The sequence below is a fragment of the Ammodytes marinus genome (assembly GCF_949987685.1).
Source record: "Ammodytes marinus genome assembly, chromosome: 17".
Lineage (NCBI taxonomy): Eukaryota > Metazoa > Chordata > Actinopteri > Uranoscopiformes > Ammodytidae > Ammodytes > Ammodytes marinus.
In genome coordinates this window covers 2272440-2284939 of record NC_137221.1, presented here as the reverse complement: position 1 = coordinate 2284939, position 12500 = coordinate 2272440, and the positions used below count along the sequence as shown (strand labels likewise).

At 43.4% G+C, this 12500-nt stretch overlaps 2 protein-coding genes across 2 annotated transcripts; one reads left to right on the top strand and one right to left on the bottom strand.

Moving 5' to 3' along the window:
- Positions 1–999: 999 nt before the first annotated feature.
- On the top strand, positions 1000–5236 carry LOC307264047 (toll-like receptor 13; the record flags this gene model as incomplete). Its single annotated transcript, XM_080045372.1, has 5 exons — positions 1000–1485; positions 1705–2170; positions 2705–3484; positions 3930–4047; positions 4996–5236. 5 exons carry the CDS (start codon positions 1000–1002, stop codon positions 5234–5236), a joined length of 2091 nt encoding a protein of 696 aa, XP_079901498.1.
- Positions 5237–7300: 2064 nt separating this feature from the next.
- Positions 7301–8965, bottom strand: LOC307264046 (toll-like receptor 13; the record flags this gene model as incomplete). The annotated part of the gene is made up of 3 exons (XM_080045371.1): positions 7301–7541; positions 7684–7801; positions 8152–8965. 3 exons carry the CDS (start codon positions 8963–8965, stop codon positions 7301–7303), a joined length of 1173 nt encoding a protein of 390 aa, XP_079901497.1.
- Positions 8966–12500: the final 3535 nt, after the last annotated feature.

The window sequence follows — 12500 nt, the reverse complement described above, 5'->3', positions numbered from 1 at the left end:
CTCTTTCTGTGATGTCACGAGAAAGAGAAATATAGGGTTAAAAAAACACTTTTTCTGCCTTTTCTCAGGCTAGGATGAACCGATTTCTAAAATGTTTGCACATTTATACTACATAGGATCTCAGAATTCAATACACCTTCATATTCAAACCGGTGAAGTAGGCCTTTAAGGTCATTCGGTACAAAAATCTCATCCAAAAACTGCTATAAAAATATTTTTCCACACTTTTTGGGGTTCAATCTTTTAATCAACTTCAGTCCTGATCAAAACTAACAAATATAAAAAAATAAATCTCAAATACTAAATGTCACTGTACAAGAAAATGTGTATATTACATATTTCATCATGGCTACGGCTATGATAAAACTGTATATGATAAACCTACTTGTAAGCTAATGTTAAAGGTGTAGTCAGTGATTCTGGAGAACGCTTGTTGTTCAAAATCAGTGAATATCTCCTCACGATCTGTTACCTGTCCTTACTGTATGTGCACTGAAACAAAATCTGGTGTAAATACACAGCCTAGGCTCTGTAAACTGGTATGTTGCTATAGCTATGGTGCCCCCTACCCCCTGTTTGCATTCCTTTTGTCTAAACCAGTTTACAGAGCCTAGGCTGTGTATTAACGCTTTTTTTTTTTTCAGAGCACACAAAGTACAGACAGGTAGTGGATCATGAGGAGATATTCACCGAATATGCCAAAAAATTAATTAATTTGAGAACAAGCATTTTCCAAAACTGTTGACTCAACCTTTAATGTACTTTTTATTTAAATTTAAATGTTTTATTTCTATTCATTCGCTTTTAAATGTTTTATTTCTATTCATTCGCTTTTTCTAATGTGTATTATGTATTTTAATCTTGCCACTGTAATGCACTTTGAAAGGCCTTGTGTCTGAATTGTGCTATATAAATAAACTTGCCTTGCCTTTAGTATTTCTAATGTTTCTCTGTGTTCCTCTTGCAGTGTTGTTGGTGGTTCATCTCGGCATGTCCGCGATGGGGAGTCTGTCCATCCAGATATTCCTAATCTCGCTCCTTTCCTTCCTTCTTCATCTCAACCCCTCGCTCACGTACTCACTGAGAAACTGCACCTCTGGCTCGTCTGGTGATAACGTGACTTGGGTTCGCTGCACAGACAGGGATCTTACCGTTGTCCCGAACGACGTCCCCAAAAATGCAATGTCCCTGAATCTCAGCTCCAATCACATCGCCAGAATCAACAGCACAGATTTAAGCTCTTTGTCCAAACTCAGATATCTGCAAATGGGAGATAACCGGATTTCACGAGTAGACGATGGAGCGTTCGCAGCCTTGGAGTTGTTGAAAGATCTCGATTTGAGTTCCAACGGACTCAGAAACCTGACGGATAACGTGTTTCATGGACTGGGGAAATTGCGTTTTTTGTCCTTGAACAACAATAAAATCGCACACATCTCCCCGCGAGCGTTCGCGCCGCTCTCGAGCTTAGAGAGTGTAAAACTGGTACGAAACGATCTATTTCAAATGACGGATATTGGGGGGATTCTACAGCTGCCAAAAATATATGAATTGGACCTTTCTTTTAACCAGTTCGAGTCCTTTCGTATAGACAATGTGCCGTTACCGTTACCGTTAAACAAATCGAACCTTCGGACCCTTTGGCTAACTGGGAACCAACTGAAGCACTTCAGCATTACAAGAGTTACTTTTCCTAACCTTCAGACTATCGACTTAAGTCCTGATGCTAGCTTTGAGTGGGACGTACCAGACCCAACTTTCCTGCGAAGCCTAAACACTCTGAGCTTATCTTATTTTGACACCAGCGTTGAGATTTACCGGACAATGCTGCGAAGCGTTCAATCGGTGCAAGAACTATCGCTGACTGGTATGGAGCATGAGCGAGACATCGGTCTGGTAGCCATCGCGTGCCAGAGTCCTAACGTGTCGAGTCTTGATTTGAGCAACGATGATCTTTCAACCATTGACGAAACATTCTTGCGATCTTGCTCCAGACTTACCAAGCTAAATTTATCAGGGAATTCACTTGAAGAAATGTCCGAGTTTGCTCTCCGATCGATTAAACAGCTCAAGAGTTTGGACGTAAGTAAAAACAAGTTGCATGCAGTGCCACTGGCGATCAGAGGCAAGTCCACACTCGAAAACCTAGACCTGAGTTCGAACTATATCGGTAAATTAGGCTGCACTGACTTTGATAATCTGTCAGGGTTACGTACACTGAACCTCAACCACAATCGCATTGCAATACTCAATGGGTGTGTGTTCCTAGATATGCCTGATTTGAAAGTCCTAAATATCGGAGGAAATGAAGTCTGGTTACTTTTAGATTTCTTCAGAGTGAACCTACACAAGCTAGAAGTTTTGGATTTGCGCAGGAATTATTTAAGGGAATTAAGAACGGGCGACTTCAGGTTTCTGCGTTCACTCAAGTATTTGGATTTAGAATCGGACAAAGATTACTTCGCTGCTAAAGACGCTTTCCAAGGACTGGACAATCTACGGACTCTCAGTGTCTCAGCGGCTCTTTATCAAGGAATGAATTTTACGGGACTGACACACTTAGAAAATCTCAAACTACGTCTCACGCCCATATTTAAAAACCAAAGATCTAATCTAACAGATGATCCACATTTCTCCGAGCTACATTCCTTGAAGAGTTTTTTAATAATACGAAATCAGAATGCGTACTTTAAAATCACGCCAGATTTCCTAAAGGGACTACAGTCTTTAGAGATATTGAAAAGTGAGAAGTTCTTCACCGAAACACCTCACCCAGACACATTCACACACACCCCTCGCCTGAGGAGTCTGCAGATACATCAAAGTGATCTGCGAAAATTAAATCCTGCGTTGTTTTGGCCGATCCCAAACCTGGAGTCTCTGGATCTCTCTGACAGTAAGCTGAAGTCTTTAGAGTTCCTGTCCCAGGCCGGCCTGTCTGCACTCAGACGTTTGACTCTGAGACAGAATGAGATCACAGTGATCAGTGAGACGGTCTTCCAGTCTCTCCCTGCACTAACACACCTGGACCTGGCCGAGAACCCTTTCTCCTGCGACTGCTCCAACGCCGGCTTCATCCAATGGGTGAAGAGCAACAACCAAACTCAGGTTGTTAACGCCTACCAGTACGCTTGTTCCTTTCCTGCGGCCCAACAAGGCAGCATGCTGCTGGACTTTGACTTCCAGTCCTGTTGGATGGACGTTAGCTTCCTGTGCTTCATTAGCAGCTCTTGTGTGGTGGTGCTAACCCTGCTAGCGTCCTTCATCTACCACTTCCTGAGGTGGCAGCTAGCCTACGCCTATCACCTGTTCCTGGCCTTCCTCTATGACAGCAGGAAGAGGAAGAAGGGAGCTGCTCTCCACTACGACGCCTTCATCTCCTACAACGTTCACGACGAGGCCTGGGTCCACAGAGAGATGCTCCCAGTGCTGGAAGGAGAGCAGGGCTGGAGGCTGTGTCTGCACCACAGGGACTTCCAACCAGGTCAGGAGTCACTCTCTCTATTATGTTTGTCCGTTTACAGGAAAGGAAAAATTGGACCCTCAAAACTCTTTCCCTGCTCGTCAATGGGGGTTGGTTTATAGAAGCAATGATCACATTCATATAAAAATAAACATAAGTAGTTGAACTACCAGTTACTGCAAACTGCAGTTAAAATACTTATTTCATTACACAGAGTTCACTCCAAAATAATACTACTTATGACTAATCATTATTTATACAGGTAAACCACACACACACACACACACACACACACACACACACACACACACACACACACACACACACACACACACACACACACACACACACACACACACACACACAGACAGATAGATGCAGCCATCCAGGGACACTTGGACATGTGGTGTAGTGGTGTTAATACCTCTATGTACTTTTCCTAAAGTATCTAAACTTGTGTCCACAGGTAAGCCCATCATAGAGAACATCACAGACGCCATCTACGGCAGCAGGAAAACCATCTGTGTGATCAGCCGGCACTACCTGCAGAGCGAGTGGTGCTCCAGGGAGATACAGATGGCAAGGTGGGGGCTATCTGTCTGTCTGTCTGTCTGTCTGTCTGTCTGTCTACCCATCTGTCTGTCTGTATGTCCATCCATCAATCCATCCATCCATCCATCTATCTATCTATCTATCTATCTATCTATCTATCTATCTATCTATCTATCTATCTATCTATCTATCTATCTATCTATCTATCTATCTATCTATCTATCTATCTATCTATCTATCTATCTATCTATCTATCTATCTATCTATCTATCTGTCTGTCTGTCTGTCTGTCTGTCTGTCTGTCTGTCTGTCTGTCTGTCTGTCTGTCTGTCTGTCTGTCTGTCTGTCTGTCTGTCTGTCTGTCTGTCTGTCTGTCTGTCTGTCTGTCTGTCTGTCTGTCTGTCTGTCTGTCTGTCTGTCTGTCTGTCTGTCTGTCTTTCATTATGCTCCATAGACATCTAAATGGCCAGACGGGGGCGCTGCATCTCTGTTTTAAAGTTGTAAAAAAAAAACTAACAGTGTCTGAGAAAAAAGCTGCAAATACAGTACAAGAGCTTTCATCAGTGGGTCATATGCTCAACCACCATTGTTTTAACTCACTGTTATGGATAGGAAGTTAAATCTGGGGTGGAGGATTTAGGGAGAAAATGGCAGTTGGGATAGAGATTCGAATCCAAATACCTCAACCGCTCCACTTGTTCTCTTTGGTCCCTCCCCTATGGTCCCTCCCTGACATGCTCTACACCAACAAAGTCGTGCCAAAGTGAATGGACAGTCCCAATAGCCAATAAGAACAGAGAATCGGAGCCTCGCTCTGATTGGTCAAAGTGTACAGCTCATGTTAACTTTGACCAATCAGAAATCACATACCCCCAGCTTTAACAGAACTTTAACTACATGAAAATATAACGGCTTTACATATGACAAAGAGAAAAGTACACCAATCCTTACGCTCCGTTCTGTGTGGTTTGTTTCCCTAGTTTCCGTCTGTTTGACGAGCAGAAGGACGTGTTGATCCTCCTGTTTCTGGAGGAGATCCCGGCCTATCAGATGTCTCCGTTCTACCGCATGAGGAAGCTGGTGAAGAGACGGACCTACCTGAGCTGGCCCCAGGCCGGCCCACACACGGGGCTCTTCTGGCAGAAGGTCCAGAGAGCTTTGGAGACCGGGGAGGCTCCCACCGACAACACAGACCCGCTGACTGGACAAGCAAGATGCTGAGGAGTGTGTGTGTGTGTGTGTGTGTGTGTTTTTCTGTGTGTGTGTGTGTGTTTTTCTGTGTGCGTGTGTGTGTGTGTGTGTGTGTTTTTCTGTGTGTGTGCGTGTGTGTGTGTGTGTGTTTTTCTGTGTGTGCGTGTGTGTGTGTGTGTGTGTGTGTGTGTGTTTTTCTGTGTGTGTGTGTGTGTGTGTGTGTGTGTGTGTGTGTGTGTGTGTGCGTGTGTGTGTGTGTGTGTGTGTGTGTGTGTGTGTGTGTCTGTGTGTGTGTGTGTGCGCTGGTACAACACAGACCTGCTGACTGGACCACAACTATGCAGAGGAAAACCACTGGACCACCAAGAGACACACCAGACAGTTTTGAATAAAATTAAAGTTTGGCAAAGAAAGTTATTATGTGTAAATTTGCATTTCTTTAAAAAGCAAAATTCTAGATCGGATAAAGACAGAGTTAAACATTTTATTTCATTTTTACAACATATTAGTTCCCAAGGTTTTTACAGAACAGATTTGGATACAGATACAGCCATGTGTTCAAAAAGAAAAAGTGTGACAGATCAGACAATAAACATATGAAAAAATCTTTCTGTGATTACTATCAGAATAGTGAAGAATGATTATAAAAACGTTAGTTGATTAAATGGTAAATGGCTTTGACTTATAAAGCGCTTTTTAGTCGATTTTCTCATCCCCAAAGCGCTTTAAATATCTTACCACATTCACAGACACACCCATACACCGATGACAGTAGCAAGGCGCCCTCTGAACCATCGGGAACAATTCGTGGTTCAGTGTCTTGCCCAGGGACACTTCAACATGTGGCGGGTAGACGGGGGATCGAACCTCCGACCCTGCACTACCAGAGGCGACCTCCCTACCCACTTCGCCACTGCCGCCAAGATGGGGTAAGTGCATGTGTAGCCGGCCTAATCTTGCTTCAGCTAAATCTGCATTGTGTCTTTAATGATGAGTCAGAGATGCTGCCTTGCTACCCGAGGGGGTCTTCATTTTCTGTGTGTAAATCAAGCCCCAACCACAGCGAGTTCTACCAGCATCCAATGTTGAAGTGACAAAAATTGCAGTAGCACCGGGTGGCCACTAAGGGAAGGTTGCAGAAAAGAGCAATTTTCCGATGACTCTCATGTTAAATATGCCGTTTTCACAGCATTATTACACCTATTTAAGGCCCCTAAAAAAACATTTTAGTCTGTATGTTTAGTTAATATATCCATGAAAAATACGGAGGGGGGCAGGCTAGTTGTTATTCTATTGGAGGTTAAAATGTATGAGTAATTAGGGTCGCTGCCTCTTGATTGACAGCTAGCCTCTGTCCCTCACTTCGCCTCTAAGGCTAGTTGTCAGGATTAGCATGCTAACTCTGTCATCTTGAAGTCGACAGCAGTGCGTTCATTCCTCCATTCGTTTGGTGCCTGGTGCCAAGATGTCTTGTTCTTTGGTAAACTGTACCAACCAATGGCTTAAGGACTGTGGTTGCCAGTTTTTTTCGGTGAGTAACACTGTAGTTACAATTATTTCTTTATGAATCACAAAAAGCTGCGTTTGGGGCTATAACTCCCACATCGAACATCCTACATTCAAAAACTTTACATCCACATATTCACTGAATACTTCTGCATCTTTTGGCATAGGGCACCCAAAAACTGCAAAACTGACTTTTGATTTGGGCTCACACAGTTTTGCTCCCACAGTTATTGCACAATTGACACCAAACTTTGCACAAACATCTACAGATGCGCACGACAAAAATGTATTTGAAAATCATTTTGCTAGGATGATGCGGAAAGGCTTTGAATATATTAGCTACGTGTCACGTTAATGCTCCTTACTCAAAAACGATTAATCCTATTAAGACCAAACTTGACACATATGTTTGTCCTATGGTTCTTAGTTTGGTACTACAGTTAAATTAAATTGCTCCAAAGACACACACAGACACAGACACACACGCACGCACGCACGCACGCACGCACGCACGCACGCACGCACGCACGCACGCACGCACACACACACACACACACACACACACACACACACACACACACACACTCCTCAGCATCCTGCTTGTCCAGTCAGCGGGTCTGTGTTGTCGGTGGGAGCCTCCCCGGTCTCCAAAGCTCTCTGGACCTTCTGCCAGAAGAGCCCCGTGTGTGGGCCGGCCTGGGGCCAGCTCAGGTAGGTCCGTCTCTTCACCAGCTTCCTCATGCGGTAGTACGGAGACATCTGATAGGCCGGGATCTCCTCCAGAAACAGGAGGATCAACACGTCCTTCTGCTCGTCAAACAGACGGAAACTAGGGAAACAAACCACACAGAACGGAGCGTAAGGATGGATCGATAGATAGATAGATAGATAGATAGATAGATAGACAGACAGACAGACAGACAGACAGACAGACAGACAGACAGACAGACAGACGGACAGATAGCCCCCACCTTGCCATCTGTATCTCCCTGGAGCACCACTCGCTCTGCAGGTAGCGCCGGCTGATCACACAGATGGTTTTCCTGCTGCCGTAGATGGCGTCTGTGATGTTCTCTATGATGGGCTTACCTGTGGACACAAAAAGCAGCATGTAGTGTGGAGCCTGGGGCCTATTTCAGGTAGCTGGTTTTACATACTCTGAGTTTAATCCTGCGCTCTGAGTTGGTCAACTCAGAGCGCAGGGTTGACGAGCAACGAGGAACCAGAGACCCCATGGTTACTGGGAGGAGGAACCAGAGACCTCATGTTTACTGGGAGGAGGAACCAGAGACCTCATGGTTACTGGGAGGAAGAACCAGAGACCTCATGGTTACTGGGAGGAACCAGATACCTCATGGTTACTGGGAGGAAGAACCTCTCCAACTCTAGGCCATCCTACCACCCTAATAAAGACAGAGATGAAGAGAGCGACTCCTGACGGAAGTCCCTGTGGTGCAGACACAGCCTCCAGCCCTGCTCTCCTTCCAGCACTGGGAGCATCTCTCTGTGGACCCAGGCCTCGTCGTGAACGTTGTAGGAGATGAAGGCGTCGTAGTGGAGAGCAGCTCCCTTCTTCCTCTTCCTGCTGTCATAGAGGAAGGCCAGGAACAGGTGATAGGCGTAGGCTAGCTGCCACCTCAGGAAGTGGTAGATGAAGGACGCTAGCAGGGTTAGCACCACCACACCAGAGCTGCTAATGAAGCACAGGAAGCTAACGTCCATCCAACAGGACTGGATGTCAAAGTCCAGCAGCATGCTGCCTTGTTGGGCCGCAGGAAAGGAACAAGCGTACTGGTAGGCGTTAACAACCTGAGTTTGGTTGTTGCTCTTCACCCATTGGATGAAGCCGGCGTTGGAGCAGTCGCAGGAGAAAGGGTTCTCGGCCAGGTCCAGGTGTGTTAGTGCAGGGAGAGACTGGAAGACCGTCTCACTGATCACTGTGATCTCATTCTGTCTCAGAGTCAAACGTCTGAGTGCAGACAGGCCGGCCTGGGACAGGAACTCTAAAGACTTCAACTTACTGTCAGAGAGATCCAGAGACTCCAGGTTTGGGATCGGCCAAAACAACTCGGGGTTTAAGTCTTGCAGATCACTTTGATGTATCTGCAGACTCCTCAGGCGAGGGGTGTGTGTAAATGTGTCTGGGTGAGGTGTTTTAGTGAAGAACTTCTCACTTTCAAACATCTCTAAATGTTTCAGACCGGTGAGCAGTTTGGGTGAGATGATGATGAACGCTGTATTGCTGTTTGTCATGGTGAGATGCTTTAAAGACGGCAGATAGAGGAAAGGGTCCTCGTCACTCGGTAGAGGACTCACACTGTTCGTTAAAGGTCTCTCATTGCCAACTGGAGGTCTCAAACTGTTATCAGCAACCAGGAGATATATATTGAGGCTTTCTACATGTGGCAATCCTGTGAACATGACTTTGTTTAGACGTAATAGTGAAAGGGTGAGGTATTGGAGATGATCAAGTCCTTCTAAAGCCCCTCTCTCCAGTTGGTATTTTGAATTGGCCTGTAAATCCAAAAACTGGAGGGACGACAGAGACCGAAAGTCTCCTTTGGGGATGATTTGAATGTCATTTCCATTCATTCTCAAAACCTGAAGGTTCTGCAAACTGGTCGTGAAGGCGTCGTTCAGAATAAAAATTGGATTTCCATCCATATTGAGGCTTTTCAAATGAATCAAGTCTTTAAAAACACATCCATTTAGTTTTGAAATGCGGTTGTTTTTGAGAATGAGTAGCGTTAATCTCGTCAAATTCAAAAAGTCAGAGCAACCTAACTCTGCGATATCATTGGTGTCTAGGATTAGGGCTTCAAGTGTTGATAGACCTCTGATGGCGACTGGCACTCTGGATAGATGGTTATCATATATGTTCAGCCCCTTTAGCCGATGTAATGAACTGAGAGAATTCTCCGATATGTCCGTTATTCCATTACCATTTAAAGCCAAATACAATAGTTTAGAGCAATGCCTGAGCAGTGTGTCGTTTAAACTGTAAAGGTCGTTAAAAGTCAAATCAAGATACGTCATAGCCGGCATCTGGCAAGCGACGTCTATCAGTCCTTTATCAAACCATTTCTTCATGTAGCTCAGCCACATATGCTGCACGGACTCTGCACTCTGAATCATTGCCCTGTAGGTCTCAAAACTAATGACTGTTCCATTTAGATAAAAACTCGTTAAGCTCCGAAGGAAGGTCTTGTCTGGGACGTCCCACTCAAAGTTTGGGCAGGGGTCGTCCAAAACTAAATCCTTAAGAAGAGGAAATATGTCTCTTCTGAGGCTGAACTTTCTCAGTGGATTCTTGTTTAACGCAAGCGTCCTGAGGTTTGATTTGTTAATCGGAAGATCGTCAGACTCAAAAGAGGTAAACCTGTTTTCTCCAGCTATAAGGACCTGTATGTTCGGTAGCTGTAAAATTGGCACAATATCAGAAATTACATGTAGCAGGTTTATTTTCAGACTTACTTCCTCTAAGCTGATGAGAGGCTGAAAGGCCAGTGGGGAGATGGACGAGATTTGGTTATAGTCTAGAATCAGATGCACTAATTTGGACAGTCCAACAAACGTGTTGTCTCCCAGGTACGTGAGGCGATTGTCACTTATATCAAGGTAATCTAACTCCAACAAGTCTGCAAACGCTTCATCATAAATGTATGTTATGGAGTTATATAGCATCTCCAAAGAAACAAGCTTAGTTAACCCACTTAGATCTGTTCTGTTTAAAATTGAAATTTCATTGTTGCCGAGATTTAGAGAAATTGCATTTTTGGGGATGTCGTCAGGAACAGCAGTGAGCTCTCGATTGTGGCATGACACAGAAACCTCTGTGACGTTCTCAGAATATTCGATGGTGCAGTTTTTCAGTGAGTAGGACAGCGAGGGGTTAAAACAAAGCAGCACGCACAGAAGCAAGACGGGGAAACTGATGTGGCGTCGCATGGTGACCTTCAAGATCAGTCCTGTAGAAATACAAAGAAAAGAATAACAATAACAGTTACAGTACATCCACTTAAAACATTAAATTAAGGCACAAGTAGATATCTCCAACAATTCCCAGGACCAAACACAATAATTTAAATCGTCACATAGTTCATTCAATTGAACATTTTATCTCAAACTGCTGCTTCTTACACACAGACCGTTTGTCCAATTATGAAAATGATCAAACCCTAACAAGCCAGAGATCCTGATGATTTAGTGTGGCAATTGTGTCTGTAGTGTTGAGAATGTGGAAATAAAGCAGATTAGAAAAGTGGTACTACATGTGTTTTCTCCAGAAATGTCTAGTCTGTAATATGGGACAGTACATCCACTTAAAACATTCAATTAAAGCAAAAGAAGATATTTTGAACCATTGCCTGGAACAAATACAGTTTTGCCAACACTTAACAAACTCACACACTACCAGTCCTGAGTGTTGTTACACCTCCATGGTCTTCCCCCTTGTATTGCAATTTGCAGTTTGATGTCTGGATGTTCTCTGAAATTAAAATAATATATATTATCTTTTTCTAATCCAAAAATAATATCAACATTGTCCAAATAATGCTTAAGAGGGTGTAGTAGTCACACAGTCTGTTCCAACACTGTTTTAATACAGACAGAGGGTTTGGAAGTCATCAACTAAAGTAGGGACACCTGGACCAACTGTTTACCATCAACTTTTAAAGACATCTGCCGTTTCAGCTGGATGAGCAGTTTGAGTTTAGACCAAAGCTATGTAATGTCTCAAGAACTGAACTCAAGGGAGCTCTCAAAACAACTTCTTCTTTTTCTTACATTTATTTCTTAGTGCTGCCTTCCAGGATAAGAATGTAGAGGCTAAAATCGCGGACGGACAAATTCAGAGCAAGAAGAAGGACAAGATGTTCCTCTGAGATGGAGAGAAATACTCAAGGAAAGTAAAAGTTCTTAAAGTTTAAATTTAAGTAAAGCACTCGAGTGAATAAACTACCGGGACATGACCACTACATACTAAATAGTTTATGTACAATTCCTTATATTTCTGATACGTTTATTTAAGTTCGACAAGACTAATATAATCAATAAATAAACATTAAGTTCACGCTTTTCTAGCATTGAAAACAAAAAGATAAACAAGAAAACAAAACAGAATGAACAAGGTTAAGCATTGGCGTATTACTCCGACCCTTTTTAAAATTAGTTCTGATTTTACAGCTCAATGAACGAAGGGTCACTGGAACCAAGTATAGACCTTATAAAGGCCTTTTTCTACACAGAAACATGTCTGTACTCACCACACTCCACGACTGTTTCATCGGTCTGCATGTAACTCTGTGGTGTATGAACGTGTTGAGCAGCTCTGTAGGGGAAGTGAGAGGTGATGAGACCATGCAGTGTGACATTCAGTCGCAGAGGGAAGCTGTTAGAGAGGAACGTAGGCCTCAGAGCAGGGTTATTTTTGAATGTTTTCTTGAAGAGATGGAGACGCAAAACACTAAAATACAACCGCAAGCAGCAACACCAACAGGCCTCTGGAGGGTTTTATATTCACAGTAAAAAGAAATAAATGAGAATACACTAAAATATAAACTAGAACATGTAGTGTGTGTTTGGAGTCTCATGTTTCAAATGTTATGTTCAGACACGTTGAGAAAAACCCTACAAATTTAAAAGCAAATAACTTTAAAAATGTTAACTATGAAAAGCTCACTGCACCCACAAAGAAATAACAGGATGTTTAGGATGTTTTTCTTCTCTTTAGCAGAAATAAATGTTAAATGAATATCAGGGATTTTACAAAAACTATTCAGTGTTT